The sequence below is a fragment of the Rana temporaria genome, chromosome 6 (genome assembly GCF_905171775.1).
Source record: "Rana temporaria chromosome 6, aRanTem1.1, whole genome shotgun sequence".
Lineage (NCBI taxonomy): Eukaryota > Metazoa > Chordata > Amphibia > Anura > Ranidae > Rana > Rana temporaria.
Window position 1 is genome coordinate 111,288,955 of NC_053494.1, and position 20,396 is coordinate 111,309,350.

The 20,396-nt window shown below is 41.5% G+C and overlaps 1 protein-coding gene across 6 annotated transcripts in view; it reads right to left on the reverse strand.

Annotated features, from left to right (window-relative positions):
* Nucleotides 1–20,396, reverse strand: part of GULP1 (GULP PTB domain containing engulfment adaptor 1) — a 779,810-nt gene that overhangs the window by 258,269 nt on the left and 501,145 nt on the right. For all 6 annotated transcript variants that reach the window (XM_040357182.1, XM_040357181.1, XM_040357183.1 and 3 more), the window contains one exon: nt 2,610–2,681. In XM_040357182.1, coding sequence (XP_040213116.1) covers nt 2,610–2,681 — 72 coding nt within the window. The remainder of the gene's footprint in view (nt 1–2,609; nt 2,682–20,396) is intronic.

A 20,396-nucleotide genomic window follows, 5' to 3' on the forward strand; every position in this document is an offset into this window, starting at 1 on the left:
TTTTGATGAGAATTCAAAGAGATATGCCCACTGGTGGGTTAAAGTGTGGTGAAAAAGTGTAACTTCCTTATTCCCCCCTTCTGGGTCCCCACTCACCAGATAGATGTCCCCTCAAGGGGGTGTTGAGCCTTACAGGACCACTGGGGTGTGTTGGTCGCTTACCAGCTGGTACTGCATGGCATCCTTGCCGAGCCACGGGAACCTTCTACAGTGGTGGAAACGGTGGTGAACGTGGAAGGTGATATCACCTTTGATAACGTCCATTCAATGAAACGCGTCAGGTGACCCAGCCGCATTCACGTCACACGTCCGACGTCAGAGCTAGTTCCGGGTAAGGAGTACACAGCGGTGGAACGCAAACACCGTCCACGCTTCATGCTCGCCATTGCAGCTCCACTCCACTAATACCCAGGACCTACCTGACGCCTTGCTCCATTGTTTTTTAACGGTTCACTGCATCTCGGTCATTTCTTGCTTGCGAGCAAGTAAGACCCTGCTAGTGACATTTTTTTATTTTTTTTATTTCATATGTAATTTTTATTTTTGGATTTTATGGTACTTTTGTTGGAAACCGTTGGAGTTTCTTGCCAATAAATTTACCCAGAGTACCTGGACCTACTACCCTATGTGGACTTTCCTTTTTTCTTCCACGTTCACCACTATTTCCACCACTGTACGAGGTTCCTGTGGCTCGGCAAGGATCCCATCCGGTACCAGCTGGTAAGCGACCAACACACCCCAGTGGTCCTGTAAGGCTCAACACCCCCTTGAGGGGACATCTATCTGGTGAGTGGGGACCCAGAAGGGGGAATAAGGAAGTCCGGTTGATGATCCAAATCTAAGATTTAAGGCTGCCAACAAATTGTTCATCTTGTTTTTGATAATAATCTGCACTGCAACAATACCTGGTTCTATAGTGGATTGTGATTTTTAGTCTCATTGGGGAATCCAAGGGGGTCCTTTGTTATCAACCACCCAGATTAAAGGGGAGGTTCACCCTAAAAACGACTTTTTGGTATTACATTGGCCCCCCACATTACAATACAATTATGCCTATTATGTTTTTTTGTATGCTGTACATACCTTAGGAACAGCTAATTCACCCGTGGCTTCCGGGTTGCGAGTCCTGCGGGAGTGGGTGTTCCTAACATGCTGGTGATTGACGTGATGACAAAAAACGAGCTCCCCCCGTCGCGTAAGCTGCGTCACGATTGGCGAAAAGAGCTGAACGGCGAGTCGGCGCTATACTGCGCCTGCGCACCGCCGTTCGGCTCCTTTCGGCAATCGTGACGCAGCTTACGCGACGGGGGGAGCTCGTTTTTGGTCATCACGTCAATCACCAGCATGTTAGGAATGCCCACTCCCGCGGGACTCGCAACCCGGAAGCCACGGGTGAATTAGCTGTTCCTAAGGTGTGTACAGCATACAAAAAAACATAATAGGCATAATTGTATTGTAATGTGGGGGGCCAATGTAATACCAAAAAGTCGTTTTTAGGGTGAACCTCCCCTTTAACTCCAATCACCTGGCTATCACCCAATGTTTAATCTGTTGTTCACCACACTGGACTAGACCAGATCGGATGTCCAGAGTGGGCAATTATTCATGGACATTGTTTTATATCAGTTTTACACTTATCCTATTTAATTAATTTTTATTTTATTTATTGTTACACGTTTGAGTAGTGGGAAAGGAGTTCTCACACAGACGCAGCTGTCACGCACACACCTTTTGTATTGCATATTTTTTGATTTCTGACTATTATTTCATATTTGTTCACACTACTTATTAACTTTGACACCAAACCTGAGTGGAGGTGCAGGAGGGATGCTCTGTGAGTTGTACTGTCCCGAATATACACCTCCAGGTCACTAGTGGTTTAAGCACTTTCACACCACACTTTAACCCACCAGTGGGCATATCTCTTTGAATTCTCATCAAAAGGGGACCTTACAAATTTATTGGAGGCTCTTTCCCATGAGCCCACCGCAGTAAGGTGCTCGACAATTTAATTTAAATCGGCACACTGAAGATAAGGATACACATCTCACTACAATTAAGCAGCGCCATCACCCTGAATTTCACCTCTATTGTCATCATCACTCTTCCTCTGGGGGACTAAACAGCGGGCAGCAGCTCAGCTACCCACCCTTAGCGCGGAATTTCACTTTTTTATATTTTTTTATATGGAAATAGAACATGTTTTATTTTTTTCTGATGGAAAAAAATTCAATGGGAAAATCCGATCGTGTGTGGAACTCCGGCGGAGAAAAAAACACGCATGCTCAGAATCAAGTCGACGCATGCTTGGAAGCATTGAACTTCATTTTTCTCGGCTCATCGTAGTGTTTTACGTCACTGCATTTTGGACGGTCGGAATTTAGTCTGACAGTGTGTATGCAGTGTGTATGCAAGACTGATGGAAGACAGCTTGAATGGAATTCTGACATAAAATTCCATCAGATTTTAGCCCATAGGAAATTCCTATCGTGTGTACAGGACATAACTTGACAGACAACCTAGTCTGATACTCCTGATAGACACAGAAAGACATTTAGAAAACCACTTCATTAAAACAAAACTAGTAAATTAAGTCTATATTTTCTTACCTTGAGTTTTCTAACTGCATCTCTCACTATTTCAGTGCCTTTAGGTTGTTCAACCTCTGTGCTTCCAAGGAACTACAAAAGAAAATAAGTAGTTGATTCACAGGGTACCATTTTTTATCACTGACATTTTGTTACATGTAAAGAAAATATCAAGTGAAATCAAACTTTCCAGTTTAGCCAATGGCTAAGTACCTAGATGGCTGGCAATGAAATCATAAGAAAAAAAGATGTCCTCAGACCTTATCTGTTGAATTCTTTCTTTGGTATGTCTGGTTTTAATTGGATTCAATTATGCCTGGATCAAACATAGAGAGCTATACTCAGACATCATCACTCTTCTATGTTTCTAGGTTTCCTAATTGGATCAGTCTCACAGCGCCCAAAAACTTCAGACCACAGTCTCCTAATACTGCAGTTTGCCAGCTGAATCAGGACACAATTAATTGTCTGAGTGGTCCAAGATGCTGCTAGTCAGTCACTTTAAAATGGATCTAGTCATCAGAAAGGTTAACTCGTGTGCAAATTTGCTTCAGTTAAGACACTGATCCGACTTTGGAGGCAACTTCCATTGAAATCAATGGGTACAAGTTGCCTACAAGTTGCCTAGAAGTCGCCTTGAAGTAGTACAGGAACATTTTCTGAAGTCAGAGCGACTTCAGTAGTGTACATTAAGATGGCTCTATTCACTTCAATGGAATTTCTCATATCGTGCGACTTGGGGCGACACAAGTCGAATCCCAAGTCGCGGTAGTGTGAACCAGCACTAATTTCAGCTTGTTCAAATTAGCTTTGACAATAAAACCTGGAAGCTGATTGGTTTCTATGCAGAGCTGCACCAGATTTTGCACTCTCCAGTATTAGTAACTCAACCTCTGTGACACTTGTTCTGTATCTATGTCCTAAAATTATTGAGCCAGACACAATCAGGTGCCTAGCATTATAAGAATAATATCAGCAATAGCAGCCTGATAGTTCTCATGACATATGTCCTTTAAAGTAAATGCAGCAGGTAACAACACTTCAAATATAAAAAAAATTTAATACCTATTTTTCCTCAAAAAAAAACAGGCAGAACACCACTGAACAAACAAGTCTTATTTTATCCTCTTCTTTACCCAAAAATGCCACCCATTTTCTGAATAGCATGAGGAAATATTAAAAACGCTGCTGGTTTTATAGTGCTCTCTCTTTATTGAGGAGGTTGGAATATGGCACCTACCCTTTTTGGATATTTAAGTTACCACACTGTCCCTCTGCCTTTCCAACGGCCTTTATTTGAAATCAGTTCCTCAGTTGAACCCCTGGACACCATAGACTTTAATGGTGTTTGGCAATTTGCACATTTTTTATATCTAGGTTAAAATCAGCATGATTCTGAACCATTAAACAGAGGCTTTGGAGATTAAAATGGTGGCTTTAGTTGGATGATGCTCCACGATATTTGCACAGCCATTTCTCAAATGAAAATCTTTAGGAAAAAATGCACTTACATTAATTTTAGTGCACGCAAACACAATATAATACCCAATTTTTGGGGTAAAAAATAAAAGATGAAGTTTTGTTGAGTAACTAGATATCAGACATGTCAAAAGTTACAATTGTGCATGCCTGTGAAATGGCAACAAATATGGTACTGCATATTTCCATAGGTGGGGCTTTAAAAGCTTTTACCGGTTATCAGTGTAGACATTTGTGGCAATAGCTCATACGTGTGGTGCAATTACTGTTTGCATATGCACATGCTGGACCTGCATGCACATTTTCATGGGTACACAGAGGGAAAGGGTGCTTTAATTATTTATTTATTTTACACTTTTTTAATAAAAAAATGTTAAGGTACTCTTTATGGGACAAGATCTTCAACCCTTTGTCTGGGTCTTGTGGACAGCCAGCAGGGTGTGTGCCCAGGTGCACACAGCCCATATAACAAGGGGCTGGTAAGAGCAGTAGGAGGTGGAAGGTGGAGTGTGAGCAGCTTGCTGCTGTTTGAATACAGACCAAAGTTTGGAAACCTTTCTGCCCTGTGGGAGACTGCAGCTGTGTAAGGGCGATTCTATGCCCAGGGAATAGGAATGGCTGGCCAGCTTTGAGAGTCAGGTGACTAAGCAAGCCAGTGAGTCCAGGGGGCTGGAAGGAATCAAAAAGTCTGTTGGGAGCAAGCAGAGGAACTGCTGAAAAGAGAGCCAGGTGGCTTGGAATGTTTTTCATTTATGAGTGTCAAATGAAGTTTGAACCCCTGCGTTGGAATCCTGAGTGGACTTTTGTTTTGCTTACCCTTTTAACCTCCTTAGCGGTATTCCCAAGTGAGGCTCGGGGTAAAATTTCAGTACCATTAGTGGTAACCCTGAGCTTGGTATTGCATCACTGGATCCTGGAAGAGGTGACTTACCTTGTCCCCATGATCCCGTGATGTAATCCTGCTGTGTCCGGTGGCCAGATCTTCCCTGCGAGCGGCGCGATGCAGCAGGGTGGAACCGGCGGCAGATTCAAAATGTGTAAAACACAACAAACACAATACATTGTAATCTTATTGGATTACATTAATGTATCAAATCATTTGACCTCAGTTTGCCCCCCCCCCCCCGGGTGCTTTGTTCAGTGTCCTCCTTGCCTGCAGTTTTACTGTACTTTCTGCCTGAAAACTGGAGAACGACCATGGCATCCAAAAAGCATTCCATGAAGCGGTTTATGACCTGCTGGAAAACAGCGATAACAATACAGAATCACTTGCGGAATTGAGTGATAGTGATTTGTGGACAAATTCGTCATCAGACCCAGAACATGATTTCAGCGACAATCCTACGACTGAGCTCAGTGATGTGCGGACTTGGTGCTCTATTGACTGTGGTACAGATCATGCAGCGCCCCCAAGATTCCTATTTACTGGAACACTTGGTATGAAAGTGGATGTTGAACATAACAACCCCTTGGCATACCTACAACTATTTTTGACTTCAGGCATCTTCTTGAGCAATGCTTGTGGAATGCCTACATTCTGCAAAAAAAAAAAGAGTGACAAGCCTGTGGTTCATGCTGACTTTGTTTGGAAAGTTGCCGAACTGATCTTCTGAACAACCAAACACCAACGGCTGTGAATAGAGCTGGGCGTCATGCTACTGGCGTTGTCAACCCCGTCACTTCATGGACTACATCCCACCAACTGAAAAAAAGTTAGCACCCACAAGGATGTGCGTGGTTTGTTGCTCAAAGCGTGATATCACTGGAAGGAAAGTCCGAAAGGAAACCAGGTTCCATTGTTCTGATTGTGACGTCAGACTTTGTGCAGTCCCATGTTTCAAAATGTATTATGCCCGGGATTTTTACTGAAGCAATATGACTAGTAATATTGCACCCTTGATTTGATTATATTATTAACTAAAATGTATTGAATAAAATGTATTATTATTATGTTATTATTTGTCATTATTTATAGTTATTTATTATATTATAATTTATGATTTCAAGTGTTATCATACCCGGGAAGTCTACTAGACTCTGGTTTGGACATATATAAGTGAGTTATTCCTAGGAATTACAGGCCTACAATATAAAATGCCAAATTTCCATGCAAAACAATTTTACCGCTTTCAGCATCAAAAATCCTGACATAATCATACCACCAGTGAGGTTAAAAAACATGGGCTACTAGGCCCTTATCCATAACGCCTGTGTGACATGGACTCACTGCACAAAAATAGCATCTACCACTGAGCTAAACACCCCCAATATCACAACATACTACATCCTTGATCACAATGAAAGGCAACTTTTAAAAAGTGCACTTTCTTCTAAAGCTACAGTATACACAGCATGTGCAGAGAACAGTACTGTGGAAGGGACCCATCAGGCCCACTCACTACAGGCTGCCTGCAAAAAACTACAGGAGGGGGACAAAGACAATGCCAGTTACCCTGCACAAAGAGAGAGAAAGCAGTAGTCATTGTTCTTTATTACAGGAAGCTCCTGCACAAAGGCACAATATATAAGTACAAATACACATGCTTCTTGCATTTACACAATATATGCTTATCCCAGAGTTCAGCATTATTATATTTGTAGGTCTTACATTTCCATATGTATCTACAACTGTTCTTAATAATTCTTCCACATCCCGGAGTTTAAAATATGTGTGTGATGGTCTCCAATTCTAGTTTCACTGAAAACATATAAGGCATTGAAAGAAAAAATATGCATACCTCCCAACTTTTTGAGATTGGAATGAGGAACACCTATCAGCAAAAGTATGCAGGCATAGGCCACACCCCTTGTCACGCCCCATTAAAAGAGAATTGTACAAAAAAAGATTGTTAAAACCCACAAGTGCTTTTTTTACCACTACTATTTCTTGTATTGGCTTTTTGAATTTACAAATGCAGCCATTTAGAAATCAGATGAAAGGTTGAGCGCTGGAAAACATTTTTTGATAGATAAAAAGTGCATTTATATACAACTATATAGATCAGACCAAAATAAGGGGCCACATGAGGATGAAAGAGGGACATTGCTTCAAATCAGGGACAGTCCCTTGAAATCAGGGACAGTTGGGAGCTATGAAATATGGTTGTAAAAGTTTAATGCAAAATCATCTCCACACATACTGATAACAATCCACAATCACATCTGCAGCGTTTGTTTCACTGTGCCATTGAAGAAAGTGAGACCAATTGAATACAGACTAGAGGCTGCTTGGGGCATATTATCATAAATACTCTTAGGTCAGGAGGGTGTTGGTTGGGACTTTCGAGGCACTGATAGGACATCATAAATAGGTATAAAACAAGATTTATTTACATACAAAATTACAATTGTAATTTTGTTTGTAAATAAATCTTGTTTTATACCTATTTATGGTGTCCTATCAGTGCCTCGAAAGTCCCAACCAACACCCTCCTGACCTAAGAGTATTTATGATAATAGGCCCTAAGCAGCCTCTAGTCTGTATTCAATTGGTCTCACTTTCTACAAACTAACGGGATGCTGGCACATGTACTTAGCTTTAAAAAAGTTTAATAGAGGCTATACTCCTCCTTTTGACTGTGCCATTGAAGAGTTATCTCCAAAATGTAATTTTTGTACACTATTACTGTAAAGGTCATAATGTCTTTTCAGAGTTTAGTTTTAAACTGCATCCTGTTTAGTCACGCCATAGTTTTTCTTGTTGTTCTTGGGGACTAATAAGTAGTGATTTTACAGGCACAAGAATAGCTTCACAGCAGAGGTAAATGATATTCTTAGAGATTCATTTCTGCTAGAAGATGTTTATTATTTGCAAACAGCTTTCTAATGTCAGCACTTATCTCCCAGCATGGAACTATATTAAAATGTATGGAAAATTGAACAGCAGTATTATTCATAGAGATGTACATTTTGCTAAAATATATATATATATATATATATATCCTATAACCCAGGCTCCTTTTCAGTGGTTTTCTTAAGATATACACATGTGTCTGTTAGTTTCCAAAATAAAAACATCATAGCCGTTTCCAATAAACTGTTCTTCTTTCATTGCCTACAAAAGAAGCATTAAAGCCAAATCAAATAAAGAAAAATAATGCTTACAGGACGTTTTTTATATGAACATCTTGCCGCGTGTACACAAATATACAGCATTATAGAAGTGGGTTTTCTTCTGGGAGGCTGCATATATGCATACATGACTTTGTGCTGGGAGCGCACTACATGGCACACTCCCAATACAGAGAGTTCTCTCTGAGGGCTCCGGGTCTCGTAGAAATCATTGGGAACCGGGAGGTCTGGTTCCTAATTCTCCTAATTACTGTGATGTACAGCCAATCCACTGTTTTTTTTCTTCCTCTGAATGGAGAAAGATACATTTCCTGGAATTCATAAAGACTGCCAGAGATATATTTTGAAAAAGTGGTGCAGAGTGCTCCAAATTCATATACAGTTGAAGCTCGGATTCAGAGCATAATCCGTTCCAGGAGTATGCTTGTAATCCAAAGTACTCGCTTTGATATATCAAAGCGAGTTTTCCCATTGAAGTCAATGGAACCAAAAATAATTTGTTCCGCATTGACTTCAATGGAATGCAATACCGAATACTGCCAGAGGTGGGGGGGTGCCAGAAAGTGCCAAAAACAGCCGAAAAGGCCAGAGAACACTACGGCGCGTTTCCTGTGCCCCCGTACTTCAGTCCAAATGAGGTACTGCAGGCCAATGTTTGGCTTTTCTCGGCTCCTCTGCCCCCGTACCTCAGGCCAAATGAGGTACTGCAGGCCTATTTTCGGCTCTGCTCAGTTTCTGTGCCCCCGTTCCTCAGGCCAAATGAGGTACTGCAAGCCTATTTAGTTTGAATTCTGCTCGTCTTGCAAACCGAGTCAGAATTAAAAAAAAAAAGTTGCTCGCAAATCAAAAGGCTATCAAACCAAGTTACTCTTAAACTGAGGTTCCACTGTACCTGTCAAAATCATGTACATGAATTTGGCACATGCCAAGCCATTTTTAGAATGCACACAAGACACTTTAAATCTGTCTACACCAGTTTCACTCTGTATGCCAAAAGAGAGTTGGTTCTCATTAGCTCTACTTTCATAACATAGGAACTGTTGGTATATACTTTGAATTTAGTACATTCAATGCACCACAATGTAAAAGTGGCACATTTTAGAACTAAATCGAAATTTGATGCAGGAGTCACTTTCAGAACCAAATGTGTTGCAAATGCTTTATGAATTTGGGGCAATACATTAGCAAGAGGGATTTAACGCCAGAAAAGTGGTTCAGCAGCTTAATTGAATTCCCCTCATTGTATCTTTTTCTCCATGGTAGAGGTGAAAAATTTAAACAAACAAGTGTGTGAAAAAAACCCCATAATAATAAGGATGAAATATCTAGAACACATGTGTCAAACACAAGGCCGGGGGCCAAATTCAGCCTATTTCATGTGGCCCTTGCATCTCTCTTGCAGCTGCAGCAACCCCCCTCATTGTTGCCCCCACCTTGCCTCGGCTATCAGCGACAGAGAGGAGGACAGAACTTCTCCACTAGATCTTGTACTTCTCTATGCAGCCTCAGAGAAGCTTGTATCTGACCCCACCCCTTTTCTTGTCTCAGGGGTTGGTAGCAGAGAGGAGGACAGAACTTTTCCTTCAGATCCTGCTCCTATTTGTGCAGCCAAAGCACCCCCACCTCCCCACCTTCCGCTTCCCAGCTCCACCTCCAGCTTTTTCCTGGCAGCAGCCCAAGGTAAGGGGGGTGCATTTTGATGTAAGGGAGGGAGGAGGACTCTTAACTTCTTATGGTGGGGGGGTGGGCATTTGGCATCTAATGTGAGGGGATGGGGTGCTCTGGACATCTGGTCTTACAGATATAACTGGCCTTTTGACGGCAACCATAATGCTGATGTGGCCTGCAATTAAATTGAGTTTGACATCTCTGATCTAGAACAAGGTTTGAACTAGGTCAGTGTCAGGGTTAGGCCCCGTACACACGACCGAACATGTCTGCTGAAACTGGTCCGCGGACCAGTTTCAGCAGACATGTTCGGTCGTGTGTAGGCCCGAGCGGACAGGATTCCAGCGTACATTTGCCCGCCGGGCCTTTTTCCAGCGGGCAAATATTTCCAAACTTGTTTAGAAACAGCCCGCTGGAATCCTGTCCGCTCGGACATGTTCGGTCGTCTGTACAGACCTACCGTACATGTCCGAGCGCCCGACATCCCTCGCATGCGTCAAATGACTTTGACGCATGCATGGAAGCATTGAACTGGCAGGGCCGCGCACTTCGCCGCGTCATCGTCGCGGCAACGGCGTGGCCTCGACGCCGCGTATCGAGTATTGCCGGATTTCTGTATGATGGTGAGTACAGCCATCATACAGAAATCCCCGGGCAGACATGTACGCTGAAAACGGTCTGGCGGACCGTTTTCATCGTACATGTTTGCCCGTGTGTACAAGGCCTTAGAGTTAGAGTAAAAAGTCAAGGTCAAGGGTCAGGGTATTTTAGGTAGGATTTAAAAAAAACTATTTTTTTTAAACTAGTATCAGTGTCAGTAAGTGTCATTGTGTTTTTGGTAGGATAAAAAAAAAAAATGTGTACCATTTTTTCTGGGCTCGACTATCGTTAAAAACAACAATGAAAATACACATATTAAGAAAGGGGGCACATTAGGAGCCCACTTGAGTGGGATTGTGGCCATCACAGGGTTAATATTGTTTATGGGCTTGTAAATAGTTAACATTTTGTGGTGTATTTCCATATACTGTACCTTTAAATCCAGGATCAACAGCCAGCCAATGGGAGGCAGCGGAAGCTTCTGGGAGCCAGGAAAGGCTTTAAAAGGATTGGCTGGGCTGGGAATCGTCCTCTTTTTCCTTGTCAGCAGCAGCTGAAGAACTCCCTCCCTCCTCCCCTGTCGCGGTAAATTTTATGTGGTAGGCGTCACCCTGGGAGTCCAGGGGGGACTTGATATTGTCAGAATTAATGAGTTAAATGCTGCTTGAGTTACAAAAAACTGAGCAGTTGCATGTATTTGGTTGTTTTGCTTTATTAATGACAATTTTTGATGTTGAGTTATGAAATAAAATTTATATGATGATTTAATTTTGGTGTTTAAACCAATAAAGTTACCGCGGCCTTTATTTGCCAATTATGGGGTCTGTGTATTTATTTCTGAGTGTGCCTGGAGTAAGGTTGTCTGGTGAATATGTTTGGCCTACAGTCCCAATTGTATCGCTTTAATCCTCAGATGCAAGGGAATTTATTTCTGGTTGTTCTTTGGTTGTAGCTAATAGCAGCAGCAAGAAGAAAACGACTATATTTTAAATATATATCTACAGTATATATATTATTTATTTATTTATTTATTACTATTTTTGAGCCAGTTTTATTTTAATAATAAAAAATAAATAAATAGGAGATGTCTATTACCATTTACCACCAAAAGAAAATCCAATTAGTCCTGAAAAAACAAGGCATAATTCACCCGCATACACAAAGTAGTTGTGATAATATGTACAGACATGTCAAAATCGCAAATTGTGCTCAGCTGTTAGGATTTGTTTTACCCTCCTTCATGAAGGGGTTAAGAAATGTCCGTTCTCTTCCTTACCTACATATACCGGTACTCATTATATAAAGTAGGTTGCCATTGAATCTTGGAGGGATATATTTATAAAACTGCGAACGTGACAATTACCAAACAATAACGGCAGATGTCTTCCTGGTGCGTGTTTTAAATGACAGTGATTGACACCCCCAGCAGTGGATTTTAAGTGAATGTTACATTCACTGCTTTATGAATTTGCTCCATTCTGCCAATAACCATTTTAACGGTATAATGATGATTTGAGTGTGAGAATTGTCAATCTAAGCAATTATCTCTGGAAACAGACTCATAGTCAGGGCTCAGTAGCACCAGCTTTCTGTTATTGTATACAAGGAACTAAATTGAAGATTTTCCATTGCAGATTATGTAACAGCATCAATAAAGAGGAGTAAAACATATATGATTTAGGTCTATATGAACTACAGTAAGTAGTGGTATAATATCTATATTGTTTATAAATTAAACCAGAATTTTGCATTTGGCAAAATTTACTTTATGCACCAACATCCTTTGAAAGCAAGGTCTTTGAACATATTAAGCATTACCTTACAAATACTAAACTACTGTAATGTGATATTCTGACAACTACTAACATTCACATGGTATAATAATAGAATGGAGCATGTGTATATGATTGGAAAAATTCAAAATGTGCTAAAACGTTTGACTTGCCAACTGCTTTGTAATATTTGGTTATTTTATTTTCATATGTTAAACCAATAAAGTGCCGTGGCAATTATTTGCCATACTTTTGGTTGGTTATGTTTTTTGGTTGTATCTGGAGTAAGTGATGGCGTGAATGGGTGTGGTCTACAATCTCATAGATTAGATTGATTGGATTCTATCACCCAAATATGGTATTTTGATTTATATATGTACAGATATATTATAGTTTTATATATATATATATATATATATATATATATATATATATATATATATATATATATATATCATTTGTTTTATGGTGCATTTTTTGTGTGTTTTTATTATCTTTTTATGTGCGTAACATTTTGGGAGCCCTGCACTATTTTCATTACTAAAGTTTATGTATGAGCCACTTTTTGGTGTTAGCTTGCCTCCCACGGTTGAGTGTCGTTTGATTGCGCAGATTGCTTTTTGTTTTTGTTTTACACCTCTAGGTGTCAGTCTTAGGTCTGAGCTCTATTTAAGCATCTAAATCTACAAGGGCAAAGTAACCAAGATGTGTAAAAAAATATACAAGAATATGTTTAATTATTTTATACACCGCACAGCCTATGTTTTAGCAAAATTCCAGGCAAAATAAATGGATAAATACACAATTGAAATGCATATTAAGGACCTTTTTTTAATCTCTCAATGTATATCTTAATTATGTATTAAAGTGGATGTAAATTCATGAAATTTGAGCTAGGAACATATATCTGCAGTGTTTTATTATCTCTCTTCAAATCACTTTGTCCCATCGCTTTCTCCTGCTCTGTTCTACTGTTATCAGCCTGATAAGTTCTTGACACGTGAGAAAAAAGCAGCCAGAGTTTGGTGTCGGGGAGAGAGCTATAAATAGATTAGCAGGCAGATTGCTGTGTCACAGAACACCTCTGAGAGTCTGCTTATGTGGAGGTGGGGGTGTGTGTCTTTCCTCCAATCAGCTGTCTTGGCTGTATGCCAAGACTTCACACTCCATTTTAAACAGGAAGAGAAATTCTCCTAACATGGTGTAAACTTCCTAAACAGTGTATAAAGATAAAGACAGTAGATATACTTATCTTGGGAGATTTGTTTCATCTCTGTGTATCATCTGAGGCTGTTCACTTCACTGGGTATATGTGAGGGTTTACATCCACTTGAATATACATTTTTGTGATTCAAACACCTTTGTCAGGCAGCATATCAAAACCATCAGAAACAGTGCAGCACAATGAAATAAATAACTATAGTGTAACAGTCCATGTGTGATCATCCAGAGATGCCACTTGTTGGTAAATTGCTTCAAAAAACACCCAAGAATGTCACTACATGCACATGAGGAAATATCCAAAGACAACAGTATCCCACAAGTGAAAACGGCAGACAAGACAATGAAGCAGTGATCCAGGTCCCTCCACCACAGACAATTTAGCCTCTCACCTCATTGATTCAACCTTAGGTCACTAAACCAAAAGTCCCACTCCTGGGATGATGTTGGTAAATCGGTAAGCCGTTAGAACTCCACAGCGTGTAATAATATTAAAAGAGAGGAAGGGGACAATCTAGTGCTCTCAGTATAAACTTGGTTTAATTATCAGTTAAAATAAAAAATTTACTCACAAGAAAAGCACTCATGAACAAATGCCTATTATGCAAACATGTATGGTTGTTAACAACCTGAAAGATGGCCGTGGGTGACGTTAGACGCCTCCCCCCGTACGTGTTACATCCTGTAGGCAGGGACTTCTTCAGCATGGGGATGGAAGTACGTTGATGGCTTGTGATACTATTACATATACCTTAGCAACCGTCAATCAACAAACCACACTCTCAGACTGGGCGGACCTAACAACCGCCCAATCTAGTGAATAGCCATTCAATTCCAGAAGACCCGTCTGTAGTGAAGTCATATAGTGGCCAGTAGATAATTGATATTTAGGTATTAGTATGATGACTATAAGTTATGTTCTGCAGCAACACCCAAGTTCTCCAGGGAGTGCAATTTATTTGACTTCCAATACAGAACAAAGTCCACAGATGATACAAATCCAACAAAGTACATATAATTCAGAGTCCCATTTGATTAGATCAATTCTAGACCTGTGCCTTCATATTCATAGAGAATATGTTCAGAGACCCATTTCTCCTAGATAAATTCTAGACCTGTGCCTTCATATTCATAGAGAATATGACTAGACAAGACTGAATGCCAGCTTATATTGCCTATCCGCTAAGTGGCTGAGCAATTCGATTGGCCATCTTTGATCTACATTGTGTCTCTTAGAGTGACAGATAACGACCCCTAACCAGGAGACGGCTTCAGTCATCACATGCCCTAATTTGCATTCTTGCATAATAACATCAACAAGTCTCCTTTGATATATGCAATTAGATTACAGATACCAAAGGTGGCCTGAACACAGTTTTGATGTGTAAAATAGACTTATCCTGGATTCTTGCATATTGACATCAACAAGCCCCTTTTGATATGTGCAATTAGATTACAGATACCAAATGTGGCCCGAGTACAGGTTTGATGTGTAAAATAGACTTATCCTGGATTCTTGCATATTGACATCAACAAGCCTCTTTTGATATGTGCAATTATATTATCAGGTACCAAACGTCAACTGAAATCTGGCCTGGTCAATTTTGGACTTACATTTATATAATAATATAATATTCCACATAAATCGGCCAACATATTACATATACAACACCGTCTATTGACAGACAAATCGCTAAACAAACCCTGCCCTAAAAAACAAATAGAGAAAGAGAAAGACTTATGCCCCGTACACACCATCACTTTATGTGTTGAAAAAAAACGACGTTTTTAAAAACGTCACTTTAATTGACCGTGTGTGGGGGAAAACGTTGTTTTATGTCTTGTAAAAAACAACCCAAAAAAATTGAAGCATGCTTCAATTGTATGTGTCGTTTTTCAAAACGTTGTTTTTTACTTCACAGAAATTGACCGCGTGTAGCAAAAAACGTCGTTTAAAAAGACGTTTTTACACCCGCACATGCCTAGAAGCGAGCTTCAATGGAAAAAGTGGTGAGAACGTAACCTCGCTTTGCTAGAACATTGTGAGAAAAACGATGGTGTGTAGGCAACTTCGTCTTTGAAAATTGAAGTTTCAAAAACGTCATTTTTTACTTCACTGAAAATGTCGTTTTTTTTCATCACATAAAGTGATGGTGTGTACGGGGCATTACACTAATAATGGCCTTTACCAATTGTGAGTAAAAATCCACACTTTCACTACTAAATTGATAAAAGACATTGAAGTCCAGAGATTTAAAGGGAAAGAAACACCCTTTTAAAGTAGTACTCCACCCGGAGCTAAAAACAATACCTAAAAAAGGGATTGATATTTAAAATTAAATTCAAAAGAAGAATTTTGCTATAATAATAATAAACTGACGTCAGTCCATTACTTAGTCCAAATATTACTTATGTGCTCACCAACTCGTACGTGTAGTGCTCTCAAGGTCCTGCCTATATATTGCAATCCGCAGTCACACTTGAGCGTGCACATCACACCCACAGTCGCACAAGTAATTAAATCTTTGATCTGCGTTTTTTTACATTATTTCTAGCATGTCTGCAAGTGGCACACCTGCCACACGCAAAAAAAAAACCAGAAAGAAAACAAAACTATTTATTTTCCGCAATCTTAGGTGGGTCGACAACACCTGGTGCTAAACTGTACCGCAAAGAAGGTGCTTTGCGGTAAATAAATTCAGGACGGTTAGGCAAATGGGGACCCAGATTACGATCATTTTTCAAAATGGGCCAATATTTAGCCACAATTTTTTTTTAATTTCTTGTACTGTATGCTGTAATCCATAACCATCTTAAATTGGTTAGAGGTTACAAAATCATCAGATTTAACCATTTTGTCAGCTATAATAGAACTCCTATCAATGGCTCTCACGTTATCTATTTCCTTAGAGATAGCAGCACATGTGTAACCTTTCTGCCTTAATCTAGTTGCTAATATCTGTTACTGGGACATAAACTCGTCCTCCGATGTGCAATTTCATCGCAAACGGACTAATTGACCTCTTGGAATGTTGCACAACCACATCTGGTGGTGGCAACTGTCCAAGAGAATATAGGCATTGCGGTCGGTGGGTTTAAAATGTTTTTTTAGCATAAAAATTATTGCCTTTCTTGAAAGTCTAGAAAGGTGATCTGTTGCTTATCAATACACCAAGAAAGTTTAATATTCTGGGTGTTATTGTTCAGTTTATCCATAAAAGACTGTAAACTAGTCATGCCCCCTTCCCACACCATAACCAAGTCATCTATGTACCTTTTGTAGCAAGACAACTGAGGTAGACGATCCCGGAAAACTACTTCCTCCTCCCAGTGGGCCATGAACAAATTGGCCACACTGGGAGCAAAACGAGCGCCCATCGCCACACCTCGTGTCTGCAAAAAATACTGTTTGTCAAACCAAAAATAATTGTTAAAGCGGTTGTAAAGGAAAAAAATGTTTTCCTTTAAAATAACAAACATGTTATACTTACCTCCACTGTGCAGTTAGTTTTGCACAGAGTGGCCCCAATCCACGTCTTCTGGGGTCCCTCGGCGGCTGTCTCTGGTCCTCCCCGCAAGTACTGACCACAGTCATGCGAGAGCTCGCATGGTGGTGAGTAATTGCGGGTGCGCTCCCATGATACAGCAAGCGGCCATAGCCGCTCACTGTATCACTCGGCCCTGCCCCTCGGCGCGCTGCGTCACTGGATGTGATTGACAGCAGCGCCAGCCAATGGCTGCGCTGCTCTCAATCCATCCGCTCTAGCCAATCAGCGGTCAGGCTGAGCGGCGAAGAGGATCTTGGGACCGCGTGGGACTTCTGACAGGTCAGGTAAGTAAAACGGGGGCTCGGGGGGGGGGGGGGGGCGGCAACATCAGATGTTTTTTCACCTTAATGCATAGATTGCATTAAGGTGAATTATTTTTTTCATTTACAACTCCTTTAAGCAGGCAAAACCTGAGACCCCCTATGTAGCTTACTACCAACCTACTAAGTTACCCTGGCGGTGTCTAGGGGTGTAATTGTGAGAACAGCGGTAGTGAGCGAAGGTCCAGACAGCCAATAAAAGGTTTTCAATGCTTTATTGTCAAGGCCAAACACGGCCAACATCAACATGTATTGGGAAGGTCAAGGTTGATGAAGGAAAGAGAAGAGAACATCAGGTCTGGATATTAAAGTGGTTGTAAACCCACTTTTTTTACTTTTACCTACAGGTAAGCCTATAATAAGGCTTACCTGTAGGTATAAAGAATATCTCCTAAACCTGCACGGTTTAGGAGATATTCCCCTCGCAATGCGCCGCTGACTGCAGCGGCGCATGCGCAGGAGGGATCCTCGGCTAAAGGACCGGCAGCCACCGGACCTTGCCGAATTTAAATCTCCCGCGCGCATGCGCGGGAGTGACGTCATCTCCGCTCCAGCCAATCACAGCGCTGGAGCGGCGATACCCGGAAGACACGCCGGAGCAAGATGATTTCTAGCTCGACGTGAACCAGGTAAGTTTTACACACCTCGTTCCGAGGTAAGTATTTCATAATGAGCTAATATGCGGTGCATATTAGCTCATTATAACTTTTGCTTTGCAGGAGAAAAAAAATAAAAAAAATTGATGCGGGTTTACAACCGCTTTAAGTGGAGCAGTCAATACTGCTCTGTATAGTACCAATTTTTGTAACTCGTCGCCACTCTACTTGGAGTGGGTAAAGTGCCTCCGGACAGACGCCTATAATTTGCCTGGCAGCCGAAGCGTCATTCTGAACTAGCTGGGAGGAACAGGTCTTTCTCACAGACCCGGCTCTAGGGCCTCTGCCACAGGCCAATTTCAATAAAGGACTTAGGTGAATAAAGAGAGCGAATCCTCCCAGTTGACTCTTCCTATATAGGCCCCCGGATGACAGCAAGCATACCTGTCAGTGGTCCGGACGCCCGATCCCAGACTGGGATTTTCTCAACAGGTCATGGAACCCAGTGAAACACTGGGGTCCCTTTTCTCCTCAGGATGAGGTTCGATGCAGCTTTCAGCCTGGGCCAGGTGGGCCGCGCTGGCGGGGTCCATGGATGCGCGTACCCTGAAGGTGGATGCCGCACCTGGAACGGGGACCCCGCAAAGACTTTTTAACACATTACACCTGTCACAGATATACTCTCCCCCAGCATGCCCCGCGAGGGAAAACTCCTCCAATTGGCTGCTGGGGAAAACTTGCTCTGCCAGAACCCCTCTGGCGCCAACAGCCGGCAAGGGGTGGTATTGCACCCCTTGACCACAGACTGACCCAGTGAACATTTCTGGGATGACAGAAGTCCCAAATTTAGACAAACCACGAATGGGAGCAAAGTAACTCTCCCATTCCCACTAACTTTAACGTAGTGCCCATGCTGAAAGCAAGGGGGCGCTACACTTAAAAAAAACGTAATATGCTCTCTTGACAGATTGGCCCCTGCTAAAGCCCATTCGACTGAATCCAGGGCTACATCATGATCTATAATAGTGTATAAGGATCCTACATCCGCAGTTATAAATAAACTAGTCGGAGTGCAAGATAAAGTTTCCAGAATCTGAATGATCTGTTTGGTATCCCTAAGACCCCTTTCACACGGGGCGGTTTGCAGGGGCTATTGCTCTAAAAATGTTTTTAGCTATTTTTAGCGCAATAGTGCCTGAAAACCGACCTGAAACAGCGGCTGCTGTTTCTCCAGTGTGAAAACCCTGAGGGCTTTCACACTGGAGCGGTGCGCTAGCAGGACCGCTCCAAAAGTCCTGCTAGCCGCATCTTTGGAACGGTAAAGGAGCGGTGTGTTTACCGCTCCTTCCCATTGAAAGCAATAGGAAACTGCGGCTACACCGCCGGCAATGCGCAGAGGCGCATTGCCGGCTGTATTAACCCTTTTTCGGCTGCTAGTGGGGGTAAAACTGATAGCGGCCGAATACCACCGCAATTCCAACGGTAAAGCTTTACCGCCACCGCACCTCCCGTCCCAGTGTGAAAGGGGCCTAAGGTATGCTTCCATTTTGGTGACAAGTGGTTGTAGAAAAAAAAAATCGAGATATTTGCCTAGACTAGATGTTATGGAATCCATCCCGTAGACAATCGGCCAACTGGGGGGATTCTCAGAATTTTTGTGTAATTTTGGTAGAAAAAAAATAATCAGAGTTCTACAATATAAAGGATCAAGGTAGGATGCCTCCTTATAATTTAAAATCCATCTACCTATTCCTTCCTCAATTATGGAATGTAGTTCATCTTTAAACTTAATCATAGGATCACAATTCAGTAATCGGTAAGTGTCATGATCACTCAGCAACCTCTCCATCTCTTCATAGTAATATGTCTTACTGAGCACCACTAAACCACCCCCCTTATCTGATGGTCGGATCACTGTCATTAATTTTCTCTAATGACTCAATTCCTCTTTTAATATGCTGTGAATCTTTGACCCTTTCAATCTTTAGAATATCAAGATCACTGCATACCATATTTCTGAAAACATCAAGATGTCTATTGTCAGTACATTGTGGGTTAATAAACTGAGTAATAACACCAAGAATATTAAACTTTCCTGGTGTATTGATAAGCAACAGATCACTTTTCTAGACTTGGAGATTTTCAAGAAAGACAATAATTTTCATACTAGAAACCATTTTAAACCCACTGACCGCAATGCCTATATCCCCTTGGAAAGTTGCCACCACCAGATGTGGTTGTGCAACATTCCAAGAGGTCAATGTGTCCATTTGCGACTAAATTGCACATCGGAGGATGAGTTTATGTCCCAGTCACATATATTAGCAACTAGATTAAGGCAGAAAGGTTACACATATGCTCAGGGCTCAAGTCCTGCGGGAACGCGTGGGAACGGAGTTCCTGCACTTTTTTCACAGCAGGAACGCAGTTCCCTTTGCAGGACTAGAGCAGCCGAGCCGCCCGAGTCAATCCTTCACTAAGCGGCGATGCCCAGCTCGAGTAACTGTCAAGGGGCAGGCGAACCTTAGTAATC